Source organism: Cherax quadricarinatus, chromosome 52 (genome assembly GCF_038502225.1).
Source record: "Cherax quadricarinatus isolate ZL_2023a chromosome 52, ASM3850222v1, whole genome shotgun sequence".
NCBI lineage: Eukaryota > Metazoa > Arthropoda > Malacostraca > Decapoda > Parastacidae > Cherax > Cherax quadricarinatus.
In genome coordinates this window covers 25,827,643-25,843,403 of record NC_091343.1, presented here as the reverse complement: position 1 = coordinate 25,843,403, position 15,761 = coordinate 25,827,643, and the positions used below count along the sequence as shown (strand labels likewise).

General features: G+C 41.6%; 1 protein-coding gene across 8 annotated transcripts in view; it reads right to left on the bottom strand.

Annotated features, from left to right (window-relative positions):
• The window catches only part of l(2)k01209 (lethal (2) k01209), a 268,161-nt gene that overhangs the window by 36,103 nt on the left and 216,297 nt on the right, over positions 1 to 15,761 (bottom strand). For 6 of the 8 annotated variants that reach the window (XM_070096203.1, XM_070096201.1, XM_070096202.1 and 3 more), the window contains one exon: positions 14,050 to 14,238. The exons of 1 other annotated variant lie outside the window; for it this stretch is intronic. In XM_070096203.1, coding sequence (XP_069952304.1) covers positions 14,050 to 14,238 — 189 coding nt within the window. The remainder of the gene's footprint in view (positions 1 to 14,049; positions 14,239 to 15,761) is intronic. One more of the 8 variants, XM_070096205.1, reaches the window with a different exon arrangement.

Sequence of the window (15,761 nt, the reverse complement as noted above, 5' to 3'; positions counted from 1 at the left end):
AGTCTCTCAACATCTTCTATCACTTGCGATCTCAGTTTCGAAAACATAGTTGCACCTTTGGCAAGAACAGCTTCCTTGATTGCTGTTTTCTTGCCCACAATAGTAGCGATGGTTGATTGGGGTTTATTATACAACCTGACCAGCTCAGAGACATGCACTCCACTTTCATACTTAGCAATGATCTCTTTCTTCATCTCCATAGTAATTCTCACCCTTTTTGCTGTAGGGTTGGCACTAGAAGCTTTCTTGGGGCCCATGGTGACTTATTTTGCAGGTGCAATCACTACAAAGGCTGTGATAATACGAAATGTTCCAGTTGTTGTATGTTTGGAAGCGACCGCGGTGGCTGGCTGGCTTGTAAACACTGGCACCCAAGGGACAAGTGAGGCGCGCTCAGGCCAAAGTGGACGCGTATGGTACGGAACGAATAGCGCTGGTCGGGTTTTTAAGTGCTAGTTGAGGCAAAATTTTTGCGTTAAAATGTATCGCTAGTCAGATTTATCGTTAATCGATGCCATCCCTGGTCGAGAGTCCACTGTATTATGTTTGGTAGCAGAGCAGGAGATGCACAAATTAACATTAAGATCGACAACACTCTAATTACCAGACATAATGAGGGCAAATTCCTAGGCCTATACCTTGGCAACAACCTGAATTTCAGCACCCATATCCAACACATAACCAAAAAAGTATCCAAAACGGTTGGGATCCTCTCTAAGATACAATACTACATGCCGCAAAATGCCCTTCTCACACTATACCACTCACTTATTTATCCATACCTCACCTATGCTATTTGTGCTTGGGGATCAACTGCAGCAACACACCTAAAGCCAATAATAACCCAACAAAAAGCTGCAGTAAGAATAATCACTAAATCCCATCCATGGCAACACACCCCCCCACTCTTCATAGATCTAAACTTACTCCCTGTTCAGTACATCCACACTTACTACTGTGCAATCTACATCTACAGGACCTTAAACTCCAATATCAACCTTGACCTAAAACGCTTTCTTGATAGTTGTGACAAAACCCACAGGCATAACGCCAGACACAAACATCTCTACGACATTCCCCGTGTCCGACTAAACCTGTACAAAAATTCAATGTATGTCAAAGGCCCTAAAATCTGGAACACCCTACCTGAGAACTCTAGAACTGCAGACACATTCATCACCTTCAAAACTACCATTAGAAAACATCTTATCTCCCTGATACACCCCGTCAACTAACTACACGAATACCACCTGGTGGTTCACACTTACACTCACTCACCCATTTGACCATAAACAGAAATATTAATCTCAATCTTAAAATAATGAATCCTGTGATACTCCAATACTGAAACTATGTACTGTGCCAAAACAAAAGCATTCACATTGCTAAACTCACAAGCTAGTATTTAGTCACTTAGCCATAATACCAACTTACCTCATAATTTGTAATATTTTAAAATTAAGAATTAAACTAAGTCTGCCCGAAATGCCTAGCCATACTAGGTGTTCTAGTGGTACACTCTGTAATCATTATTTTACTACATGTAAACCACACAATAACCAAATTCTGTAAACTCAGCATTGTAATCCTTACAGAGAATAAACTTTGAATAGAGAATAAACTTTCTTGCAGTATTTGACATGAGAAACTTTGTTGATATCCCTACTCACATCTCTGGCTCCTCTCTTGACCCAGCAGTGATGTTCTGGCAGAAGGAATAGTCACTTGTCAACCCCTCGGCTACGTTGGATCGTCTGACCACAAGGCTGTTTTTACAACACTTAAGATCCCAACAGAACGAAGTGAGGAGACCACATGCACAACCTGGCTATGGGAAAGAGGTAATTGGCCAGCCCTTTGCTCTAAGCTCGCCACCACCGATTGGAATGCTCTTCTCCAAGGGGATGTTGACAACCAAGTGAAAGCCTTCACTGGACACATCCTTAATCTACAACAAGAACACATTCCTCACCGGCAATATGTGATGAAGCCTACAGATCAGCCTTGGTTTGGCTTTCGTTGAAGAGAGGCTGCTACTGCTAAGTACAAAGCATGGCAAAGGTATAAGAGACATCCTACCACCTATAACAGGAACTTGCACAGGCAAGCCTGTAGGCATATGGGTAACGTTCAAAAGTGGGCCATTGCTAAATGGGAGGTGGACACTAAAATAAAGCTAGCATCAGGTAGGGTAGGCTCCAAAACCTGGTGGTCCCTGGTCAAGGACAGACAAGGCTATTTGCCTGATGAACTCATTCCACCTCTAAATCGACAGGATGGGACCACCTCTACTAGTAGTCAAGAGAAGGCGGACCTCTTTGCTGAACACTTTGCTACCAAAATGCAAGTTCCTGATCCAACAAGGGACCCTCCTTGGCTAGCTGCAAGAACTGTGTCAAAACTGTCAGTGGTGACAATAAGGCAGGAGGAGGTGCATTTCCTTCTTAAATCGCTTGACCAAGAAAAGGCTGTGGGCCCAGACAAGTTGAGCCCAAGATTGCTGAGATGTGCAGACCAGCTAGCAGCACCTTTAACTCGCATCTTTCAGCACTGCCTAGTACAGTGTAAATGGCCCTCTCTATGGAAAGAGGCAAATGTAGTCCCTGTTCACAAAAAGAAGAGCAGAGCAGAAATCAGCACTACAGACCAGTGTCACTCCTGTCAATCACTCGTAAGATCCTTGAGACAATAATCTCAAGACAAATGACAGAATTTTTTGACTACCACTCACTACTTTGTGATCGTCAATATGGCTTCAGGAAAGGTTACTCTGCTGCTGATCTGTTGTTAAACTTCTCCACTAAGTGGCACCGTCACTGGATGAATCCAAACTCAGCTGTGTGGTAGCACTGGACATTGCTGGCACTTTCGACCGGATGTGGCACCAGGGCCTCTTAGCAAAACTTCAAGAATTGGGAATTGCAGGCTCTGCGCTGTCTCCTCAGTGATTACCTTCATGGTAGATCTCTAAGTGTAGTTTTCAATGGAACGGAATCAACAAGACATCCTATTGGGGCAAGTGTTCCACAAGGAAGCGTGCTGGGACCATTGTTATGTAATGTCTACTTCAACGACCTTCTTCATCTCGTCCCAGAATCACATGCATATGCAGATGACTGTACACTGACATTCACTTATCCAAGAGAAGAAATGCCAGCTGCTCTAAGCTACATCAATCACCAGCTAAGAGCTATATCAGCTTGGGGAAATAGATGGCAAGTAACGTTTGCACCTGAGAAAACGCAAATGATGATCGTCTCTAGGCACCATGATGGTAATGCTGGTGCAGTAATAAGGATGAATGGGAGGGTGTTGGCACCTGGAGAAGAAGTTGATATCCTTGGGGTGAAATTTGACTCCAAACTAACCATGAAGAACCATGTTGTAAATCTTGCAAACAAGGCAGCCAGGAAGCTTACAGCACTTCACTGTATCTCGCATCTGCTTGACAGTAGGGGTTGCAAGATTCTGTACGAGGCACAAGTACGCTCACACCTTGAGTATGCTCCACTTTCTTGGTTTGCCTGCCCCCCTCCCCCTCATCTGCAACTGCTTGACAGAGTAGAGAACAGAGCAAGACGTCTCATCTCTCGCCTGGACCCATCCTGGATAGATCTGTCATTTCAGCAGAGCCTTCAACACAGGAGGGATGTGGGTGGCCTTACTGTTATGTACAAGGCCAATATTGTCAAAGTACCACACTTGGATCCACTTCGAGGACAGCGTGAAACAAACTTTTGTGCCACAAGACGGGCAGAAAGCAGCAACTTCACTCTGGCTGTACCCTTCTCCAGAACATCACTCCATCTGAGATCATATATACCCAGGATGACTCGAGTATGGAACACATTTGTACAGCATAATGATGTCAACGAGATAAAGTCAGTTGATCAAATGAAAATGCTGGCCCACAGATGGCTCCAACTTCATCCTGTTCCCTACTTGTATGTCTCATAACAATAAAAATGCTTTCAAATGAGCTGATGTAGGTAACAGCTTTTAGCTTGCCAATAAAGTTAGGAATCCTTAACCTGTAAATAGCTTGTCAATAAAGCTAGAGATCCTTAAACCTTGAGAGAGAGAGAGAGAGAGAGAGAGAGAGAGAGAGAGAGAGAGAGAGAGAGAGAGAGAGAGAGAGAGAGAGAGAGACCACCCAGAGAGAAGAGAGAGAGAGAGAGAGAGAGAGAGAGAGAGAGAGAGAGAGAGAGAGAGAGAGAGAGAGAGAGAGAGAGAAAGAAAGAAAGAAAGAAAGAAAGAAAGAAAGAAAGAAAGAAAGAAAGAAAGAAAGAGAGAGAGAGAGAGAGAGAGAAAGAGATATATATATATATATATATATATATATATATATATATATATATATATATATATATATATATATATATATATGTATGTGTAATACATATTGGACTGGGTGGTTGGCTGCCTGAATGACTGAATTTGGATATATATATATATATATATATATATATATATATATATATATATCCAAATTCAGTCATTCAGGCAATATTTCTAACAAATACATCATTATGTTCAAGTTGTTTCTCTTTACTTAGGGCATAGGTTATAGGACATTCTGGCAGGATGACACTACCAGTGGTATTCTCCCATTCCACTGTGTCAACAATACTTAAAGATAACAGTAACATTCTTCTTCTTATTCTTTTTAGTAATTATTACAGGAAAAGGGGTTACTAGCCCATTGTTCCCGGCATTTTAGTTGACTTTTACATACGCGATGCTACGGAGGAAAGATTTTTATTCCACTTCCCCATGGATATAAAAGGAAAAGTAATAAGAACAAGAACTATTAAGACAAAATCAAAGAAAACTCAGATGAGTGTGTATACATAAATGTGTACATGTATGTTTAGTGTGACCTAAGTGTAAGTAGAAGTAGCAAGACGTACCTGTAATCTTGCATATTTATGAGACAGACAAAAGACACCAGCAATCCTACCATCATGTAAAACAATTACAGGCTTTCATTTTACACTCACTTGGCAGGACGGTAGTATCTCCCTGGGTGGTTGCTGTTCTTTCTTTTTGGGTCACCCTGTCTCGGTGGGAGATGGCCGACTTGTTAAATAAAAAAAAAAAAAAATAACGTATGATAAAGTATGAGATGTAAAATTTACAATACAGTTCACTACCATGTATACATAATATACAGTACATAAATGATTAAAATACAGTGGTCCCTCGATAATCGTCGGGCTTGACAGTTGTCTTTTTCGGAAATCGTCACGTTATTTTCGTCCAAACATTGGCTCACAAATGGTCGGTTGACTTGCTAATCATCGTTCGTCCTGGATGCGTACTCATGGCTCTGAGCCGCCTTGGCCTCCCTTCCCAGCCAGTGTGCCATTGTTTACCAGTGAACGACAGTCCCCTCACTTGTTCATACAAAATATTTCATAATATTCCATTCATTTTAGTGCTTGCAAGTGCTAAATAAGTTCCCATGGCTCCAAAGAAATCTCCTAGTGCCAGGCCTTTGGTAAAGAAGGTGAGAAATACGATTGAATTTAAGAAAAGCATCATTGAACAATATGAAAGCGGCATACGTGTGGCCGAACTGGCCAGGATGTATAACAAACCCCATACCACCATATCTTCCATCGTGGCAAAGAAAAAGGAAATCAAGGAAGCTGTTGTTGCTTGGAGAAAATTGTGGCCAGACTGTGTCCACAAGAGAGATTTAGGGTTTGTGGCTGACCCTGATGAGCCTATGTCAGTTGTGAAATCTATTGTGGTATTGGGGAGTTCCATGGGGTTGGATGTGAGTTTGGAGTATGTGGAAGAGTTAGTGGAGGACCACAATGAAGAGCTAACCACTGAGGAGCTGCAAGAGCTTCAGCAGGAACAGCAGCAGCTTGCAGCTCAGAATCTTGCTCCAGAGGAGGAGGAAGAGAGATGGAAGAAGGTGCCTTCTTCAGAAATTAGGGAGATTTTTGCAATGTGGGGTAAGATGGAAAGATTTATGGAGAAACATCACCCTGAGAAGGATGTTGCAAGCTATATTGGCAACTTGTACAGTGACAGAGTCTTGGCCCATTTTAAGGAAGTTTTAAAGAGACGCCAGAAACAGAGCTTTCTAGACACTTTTCTTGCGAGACAGGACTCCAGTGGCTCTCAAGCTGGTCCTAGTGGCATTAAGAAACAGAGAAGAGAAGTATGTAACCCCAGAAAAGGACTTGGTACCTGAGGTGTTGATGGAAGGGGATTCCCCTTCCAAACAGTAACTAATCCAATCTCTCTCCTCCTCCAGTCTTCCATACACTAAGAAGAATCGCCAATAAAGGTAAGTGTTATGCTGTTAATGTTTCATTCATCATGTCCCATTGTATTGTTTATGTGCTACATCTATATTTCATGTAAAAAATTTTTTTGTTTTAATACTTCTGGGTGTCAGGAATGGATTAATTGTATTTACATTATTTCTTATGGGGAAAATTGATTCGAAAATTGTCTATTTCGATAATCGTCACACTTCCAGGAACGGATTAACGAAGATAAACGAGGGACCACTGTATATCAATAGAAGTAAATTATGGTAAAAAGGATGAAATAATGATTGTAGATTACATTACAGTAATATGTAGGTAGATTATATAGCAAAAGTTTGATATTAAGCCCTACCCAGTATGTCGGCAATTTTCAAAGGTTCGACTTACGTCCATTTTGACTTACGACCAATTGGTCGGAACCAAGCTTGGTCGTAAGTTGGATGGCACTTGTATTCAGAGTGCTGGGCAAGAAAAGGTAGATCTTCATTTGGACAGTTAACAGGTTAAATCATTAAAAAATACAGTAATAAATAACTTGCCACCATTCATATATAAAAAAACTGCTCATGTGCTGTCACCCATTATTGCAACACTATTTAAACCCTTTGACTGTTTCAGTCGTATATATACGTCTTACGAGCCAATGTGTTTGACATATTAATACGCCAAAATTCTAGCGGCTTCAAATCAACCAGGAGAGAGCTGGTAGGCCCACATGTGAGAGAATGGGTCTCCACGGTCAGTCTGTGCACTATAAAAAAAATCAGGGAGCCAGTGGTGCATTGTGGGAATGCCATTTCAGTAGTCCTTGTTCAGCATGCCTGGCGGTAAGAAATATGTGATTCCCCCGCGAATCTGGGCCTCTTCTCTTCCCAAGATGGAAGTGTCAGTGAAGATGAATTTCATGTTTCTGAGGAGTTTGTGACCAAAAGCAATGCCCAGGATACCAAAAGAAAGAAAGAGAAACAAAGAGAAAGAGAGAAAGAGAGAGGAAGAAAGAAAAAGAGGAAGAAAGAGAAAGGAAAAGAAAGAGAAAGAAAGAAAGAGAAAGAAAGAGAAAGAAAGAAAGAGAAAGAAAGAAAGAGAAAGAAAGAGAAAGAGGAAGAAAGAGAAAGAAAGAGAAATAAAGAGGAAGAAAGAAAAAGAAAGATAGAAAGAAAAAGAAAGAAAGAAAGAAAGAAAGAATGGAAGGTAGTTAGGAGGTGGGCAGGAATTCATGAGACCCCATGGGTGCTGACAGCCGATAATATGTCATTTTGACAGCTGCCACACCCTGACTCAGCATATTTAGGAGCACACACAAACACAAGCTTCTAGAAGATAATAATAGCAGTTCTATATAAGTGTCCACTGACTATATATGTGTGTATATATATTATAGAAACCAGAAGGAAGGAAGGGAGGAAAGAATGAAAAAACAAAGAATGAAGAAAGAAAGAATGAAGAAAGGAAGAATGAAGAAAGAATGAAGAAAGGAAGAATGAAGAAAGAATGAAGAAAGAAAAAGAATGAAGAAAGAAAAAGAATGAAGAAAGAAAGAATGATGAAAAAAAAGAATGAAGAATGATAGGTAGGTAGGTAGGAATGATGACACACAACCATTTACCTAGGATAACTACCTAACAAAACTGCCTGCTAATACTTTGAAGAAAACTGCTCAGAAGAGCTGTTTTGTCTGTGCTCATACAAAAAAACGCCCACAAAAACGCAGACACTCGTTTTATGTGAGAGGAGTGTAAATATACAGTGGACCCTCGCATACCGTTGGCATCACATAACGTTAAATCCGCATACCGATACATTTTATCACTAAAATTTTGCCTCGCATACCGCTAAAAAACTCGCTCAACGCTATTCGTCCGAGACGCTTCTAATGTGCGGCCTGAGCCAGCTTCACATGTTCCGCCGGTGGCATTGTTTACAAGCCAGCCTCCGCGGTAACATCCAAGCATACAATCGGAACATTTCGTATTATTACAGCGTTTTTGGTGATTTCATCTGCAAAATAAGTGACCATGGGCCCCAAGAAAGCCTCTAGTGCTAACCCAGTGGTAAAAAGGGTGAGAAATACTATCATACCACAGTCAGCTGCTGCTGCACCATGGTCAGCTGTTGCTTGACCAGTCAGCTGTTGCTGGATCAGTCAGCTGCTGTTGCACCTCGATCAGCTGTTGCTGGATCAGTCAGCTGCTTCTGCACCACGATCAGCTGTTGTTGGACCAGTCAGCTGTTGCTGAATCAGTCAGCTGCTGCTGCACCACGATCAGCTGTTGCTGGACCAGTCAGCTGTTGCTGGATCAGTCAGCTGCTGCTGCACCACGATCAGCTGTTGCTGGACCAGTCAGCTGTTGCTGGATCAGTTAGCTGCTGCTGCACCACAATCAGCTGTTGCTGGATCAGTCAGCTGTTGCTGGATCAGTCAGCTGTTGCTGGATCAGTCAGCTGTTGCTGGATCAGTCAGCTGTTGCTGGATCAGTCAGCTGTTGCTGGACCAGTCAGCTGTTGCTGGACCAGTCAGCTGTTGCTGGATCAGTCAGCTGTTGCTGGACCAGTCAGCTGTTGCTGGATCAGTCAGCTGTTGCTGGATCAGTCAGCTGTTGCTGGACCAGTCAGCTGTTGCTGGACCAGTCAGCTGTTGCTGGATCAGTCAGCTGTTGCTGGATCAGTCAGCTGTTGCTGGATCAGTCAGCTGTTGCTGGATCAGTCAGCTGTTGCTGGACCAGTCAGCTGTTGCTGGATCAGTCAGCTGCTGCTGGACCAGTCAGCTGTTGCTGGACCAGTCAGCTGTTGCTGGATCAGTCAGCTGCTGCTGCACCACGATCAGCTGTTGCTGGACCAGTCAGCTGTTGCTGGATCAGTTAGCTGCTGCTGCACCACGATCAGCTGTTGCTGGATCAGTCAGCTGTTGCTGGATCAGTCAGCTGTTGCTGGACCAGTCAGCTGTTGCTGGATCAGTCAACTGTTGCTGGACCAGTCAGCTGTTGCTGGATCAGTCAGCTGTTGCTGGATCAGTCAGCTGTTGCTGGATCAGTCAGCTGTTGCTGGACCAGTCAGCTGTTGCTGGATCAGTCAGTCAGTCAGCTGTTGCTGGATCAGTCAGCTGTTGCAGTCAGCTGTTGCTGGATCAGTCAGCTGTTGCTGGACCAGTCAGCTGTTGCTGGATCAGTCAGCTGTTGCTGGATCAGTCAGCTGTTGCTGGACCAGTCAGCTGTTGCTGGATCAGTCAGCTGTTGCTGGATCAGTCAGCTGTTGCTGGACCAGTCAGCTGTTGCTGGATCAGTCAGCTGCTGCTGCACCACGGTCAGCTGCTGTTGCACCATCAGCTGTTTCTGAACATGACTCGTCCCGAATCTGTCCTGAACCTCTCCGTCCAGCCTGAGCGCCTGCCTTGCCGTCATTGTTTACAAGCCAGGGTGGCCGGTTGCATGCATACATTCGATACATTTTGTATTATTTCATTATTTATAGTGCTTGTAACTGCTAAATAAGCCACCATGGGCCCAAAGAAAGCTTCTAGTGCCAACCCTGTGGTAAAAAGGGTGATAAATACTATCGTACCACAGTCAGCTGCTGCTGCACCACAGTCAGCTGATAAATTGGACCAGTCAGCTGTTGCTGCACCACAACTGCTGCTGCACCACAGCTGCTGCTGCACCACAGCTGCTGCTGCACCATGGTCAGCTGCACCACAGCTGTTGTTGTTGCTGCACCACCATCAGCTGTATTTCTCGAAGATGTGGAGCGAGTGTTGTTGGTGTGGCTTAACGTGAAACAATTACCGAGAAACTATTAACCCCAGAGGGTTAGCCACCCAGGATAACCCAAGAAAGTCAGTGCATCATCGAGGACTCTCTAACTTATTTCCATTGGGGTCCTTAATCTTGTCTCCCAGGATGCAACCCACACCAGTCGACTAACACCCAGGTGAACAGGGAAAAACACCTGGAACTAGTGCTCATATTGGTGAATTTAAAGCCAGCAAAGGTTGGTTTGAGAGATTTAAGAATCGTAGTGGCATACACAGTGTGATAAGGCCTGTTCTGGAAGAAAATGCTAAACAGGACCTACAGTACTCAGGAGGAAAAGGCACTCCCAGGACACAGTGTCTCATCAGTCATTGCTGCATCTTCAATAAAGGTAAGTGTCATTCATTCTTCATTTAGTAGAGTAGTACATGCACAATATATACTGTGCATGTACTACTCTACTATTGTGCATGTATCCTTCTCTTTTTGTGTAGGAAAATGTATATTTCATGTGGTAAAATTTTTTTTTTCATACTTTTGGGTGTCTTGCACGGATTAATTTGATTTCCATTGTTTCTTATGGGGAAAATTCATTCGCATAATGATAATTTCGCATAACAATGAGCTCTCATGAACGGATTAATATCGTTATGCGGGGGTCCACTGTATATGTATATTGCACCATACTTTGGTCTCACAGGCCACATACGTTATGTGAAAAAATAAAACTGAAAAAAAAAAAACAAGAAACCTTCGAATGGAAGTAAACCAAAGTTTACCATTCTTCAGTTTATCTAACACGGATTTACCTAACACGGCACTTTCTAGAATGCAGCTACCATGTAATATAACGATCTACTGTATACATGCTTGTGCATGCATGTGTAGTGTGACCTAAGCGTAATTAGAAGCAGCAAGACATACCTGAAACCTTGAATGTTTACAAGACAGAAAAAAAGACACCAACAATCCTACCATCATGTAAAATAATTATAGGTTTCCGTTTTACACTCACCTGGCAGGATGGTAGTACCTCCCTGGGTGGTTGCTGTCTACTTACCTACTACCTAGTTATCCTACAGCTAAAGGGTTAAACTGAAATTTTTTCAGCTTTATGTAAAACCAAAAAATATCAAATCTGTGCACTTTATAGGGTAATTTTGATAGTAAAATGCATGATTTCTTATGCTCAATCAATAGAATGAAAGGCATTCTAGTGAAATAGCTAAAAATTGGGAATTGGCCAAAAATAGGGCTTTAAAGTGGGTGAAATAACTAATGCATAAATTGTGCCCAGATCACTAACTTTGCAATTACAGTGGTCCCTCAATAATCGTCCATAATCCGTTCCTGGAAGTGGGACTATTATCAAAATGGACGATTTACGAATCAATTTTCCCCATAAGAAATAATGTAAATTCAATTAATCCATTCCTGACACCCAGAAGTATTAAAACAAAAAAATTTTTTTACATGAAATATAGATGTAGTACATAAACAATACAGTGGCACATGATGAATTAAACATTAACAGAATAACACTTACCTTTATTGGCGATTCTTCTTTATGTATGGAAGATTGGAGAAGGAGACAGATTGGATGATTTACTGTTTGGAAGGGGAATCCCCTTCCGTCAACACCTCGGGTACCAATTGCTTTTCCGGGGTTACTTCTCTTCTCTGTTTCTTAATGCCACTAGGACCACCTTGAGAGTCACTGGAGTCTTGTCTCACAAAAAAACTGTCCAGAGAGCTCTGTTTCTGGCGTCTCTTTAAAACTTTGCTGGCCTTAAATTCACTCACATCACCACTAGTTGCAGGCAATTTCTTTACCAAATCGTCATGCAACTGCCTAGCCTTTTCACAAATAAACGACGTCATAACACTACCTCCTGCTAATTGTTTCTCATTTATCCACACCAATAATAACTTCTCAACATCTTCGAGTACTGGTGATCTCATTTTTGTCAGCATATTTACCCCCTTTGCAACAACAGCGTCCTTGATTTCCTTTTTCTTGGCTATGATGGAAGATATGGTTGTACGGGATTTGTTATACATCCTGGCCAGTTCGCCCACACGTACGCCACTATCATATTGTTCAATGATGTTTTTCTTAAATTCAATCGTATTTCTCACCTTCTTTACCAAAGGCTTGGCACTAGGAGCTTTCTTTGAGTCATGGTAGCTTATTTAGCACTTAAATAACTTGCAAGCACTAAAATACAGTGGAACCTCAAAAATCGAACGTATCACATATCGAACGTTTCGAAAATAAGGCCATTTTCTCGGACAAACTGTGTCTCTATTATCGGACCGCTGGGTACGGGACCTGTCCACTGGCCCCCCTCTGTCCGCGGCCCCGCGCAGGCGCCGTGAGCAGTCTAGCTTTGTTTATGCTTGAGTGAACACTAACCTGCGATCTCATTCACACATTTTATGATTATTTAATTGTGTTTAGTGCTTGTGGGGCTGTGAAATAAGCTGCCATGGGCCCAAAGAAGCTTGCTAGCAGCACCCCTGTGGTAAAGAAAGTGAGAAACACCATAGATGTGAAGAAGGAAATAATACAGAAGTATGAGATTGGAGTGAGACTTGTTGAGCTTGCCAGGATGTACAGAGGACTGTGGACAGTTATTTTGTGAGACAGAAACAGACGACTGTGGACAGTTATTTTGTGAGACAGAAACAGACGACTGTGGACAGTTATTTTGTGAGACAGAAACAGATGACTGTGGAGTTATTTTGTGAGACAAACAGACGATTGTGGACAGTTATTTTGTAAGACAGAAACAGACAACTGTGGACAGTTATTTTGTGAGACAGAAACAGACGACTGTGGAGTTATTTTGTGAGACAGAAACAGACAACTGTGGAGTTATTTTGTGAGACAAACAGACGATTGTGGACAGTTATTTTGTGAGACAGAAACAGACAACTGTGGAGTTATTTTGTGAGACAAACAGACGATTGTGGACAGTTATTTTGTGAGACAGAAACAGACAACTGTGGACAGTTATTTTGTGAGACAGAAACAGACGACTGTGGAGTTATTTTGTGAGACAAACAGACGATTGTGGCCAGTTATTTTGTGAGACAGAAACAGACGACTGTGGATAGTTATTTTGTGAGACAGAAACAGAGGACTGTAGACAGTTATTTTGTGAGAATGGGGTCCAATGATTCTCAAGCTGGTCCTAGTGGCATTAAAATACAGAGAAGGGAAGCAACCCCAGAGAGGGCTTTGATACCGGAAGTCCTCATGGAGGGGGATTCTCCTTCCAAACAATAACCCCAACTCCCTCTCTCCTCCTCCCTATCTTCCAGATGCCATCACCAATCTTCAATAAAGGTAAGTAAAAATGTTATTTTATATTACTATACATAATTAAAGACTATAGCATTTGTTGTGTGTATGTAAAACTGTAATTAATCTCTATAAAATGTATTTTTTTGTGAATATTTTTGGGTTTCTGGAAAGGATTAATTGTATTTCCATTATTTCTTAGGGGAAATATTGCTTCGAATTTCAGACTTTTCGAATTTAGAACTAGCTCCTGGAACGGATTAAGTTCGAAATTTGAGGTTCCACTGTAAATGGAACATTATGAAATATTTCGCTGGAGCACGTGAGGGGACCGTCGCTCACTGGTAAACAATGGCACACTGGCTGGGAAGGAAAGGCCGAGGCGGCTCAGAGCGTGAGTACGCGTCCGGGACGAAGGGCTATTAGCAAGTTACCGGGCCATTTGCGAGCCAATATTTTGACGAAAAAACAGGACTATTTCCGAAATGGACGACTTTCAGGCCGGACGATTATTGAGGGACCACTGTACATAATTCCATAAGTTTTCTATCAATTTTTTTAACCTTTGGTGTCATCCTTCAGAAGAAGATTTTCTACCATTTCAGAATTTTGTTTTTAAAGTGAACACAGAGCAATATTAATTTTGAGGTCTGGACAGTGGAAGGGTTAAATGCTACAGGTGATGAATAGCTCCTATTTTTCTTACCTCAGGTTCTCCAGTGTCTAGGTTTGTCTGAATGAGAATCTTGCCAATTCGGACATCTTTTAAAACTTCACAAAGAGCATTCTCCATTGTTTCTCCTGCTCTTAGGATGGACACTCCACAAATCTTTTCTGTTGCAATGCGCTTACCCTCATAAGGGATGCCCTGGGGGGTTTCAACTGTCACATCCTGCTTGAAAGTGTAAGATGACATATAGGAGTGAATTCATTTAAATCTTTCCAGTGTATGCTATGCTGTTTTTTCACATGAAGTACATTTTTGATAAACTGCCACTGCTTCAATGATAAGGGTCCAATAAGATAAGTCCTATCTACACTTATTAACAGACAAGTATATTAACAACAGAAAGCAGATACAGTTTACAGAAAGAAACCTTTTATAACAATAAGGGCTAATTCACTATCTGCATATTACCATAAAAAACGTTGATGTAAAAATACAGCTATAAAAAACTATCCATGTAGAGCAGTTTTTGTATATTAACACTGCTGTTATTGTGTAATGTTTACCTTCACAGTGACAGCAGTGCTAATATACAAAACCATAACATTTTATGTAAAGTAAAAGGACACAAGTGCAACTAATGTGACATTTATTGTGGCAACGTTTCGCTCTCCAGGAGCTTTATCAAGCCATTACAAACAATACATGGACACAGAGGGTATATAAAGGCTCAGAGTGAGGTGAATACTAGTGAGGTACTAGTATTCACCTCACTCTGAGCCTTTATATACCCTCTGTGTCCATGTATTGTTTGTAATGGCTTGATAAAGCTCCTGGAGAGCGAAACGTTGCCACAATAAATGTCACATTAGTTGCACTTGTGTCCTTTTACTTTACATATTGTCGGTAATTCTACCAACTTTATTACATAACATTTTATGTTACGTTTTTCAGTAAAACCATAACATTTTATGAAGAATTATAAAATTCCATAGTTTAAAATTTTTTTGATCAAGATGGCTTTTAATTTCAGAAAAAAACATGAACAGTCGACAAAACAAAAAGTAAGCCTAGCAGCAGTTGTAATGATGAACAATCACTGAGAGAAACATGACATTTTCTACTTCACATGGCAAGTTACTGTAATACCAAGTGCAAATAAAATAGCCCAACATACAATCCACTTCCTTACCTGAAATGGTCATAACGAACAACTGCTATTTCATTATATCACCATCTCTCCATGCATCCCAAAATAATAATTCTATGTATATTTGATACCTAGTACCCTCAAGCATCTACATCAGTGAGGAGTAGCTAAAGGCATAAGTTTCACCATGGATATTTCAAATGCCTTAAAGTGATATTTATGAAAGTTCACTTAAACATATGCCACAAGCATCTAAATTCTGGTTCGGCTATCATAAAAAGGACTCTCCACTTGGTAAACAGTGGTAAAAGCTAACAAGTAGAATTAAAGACTCTGAGACTAGGAAATGCTTTCATTATAACATTTCATATACAGGCTTTTATCAGGTATACAGAAAAAGAGCAGATACCTACATCACCTTATAAGACATGAGAGCACCCTGATCTCAGGGTGCTTGCATGTCTTATAAGAACATAAGAAAGAAGGAACACTGCAAAAGGCCTACTGACCCATGCGAAGCAAGTCCATGCCACCCCCTGGCCTAGAACAATGATCACCTAGTCTGGTCACTTCCACTTAAGGAAAGAGCACGGCACCAGAC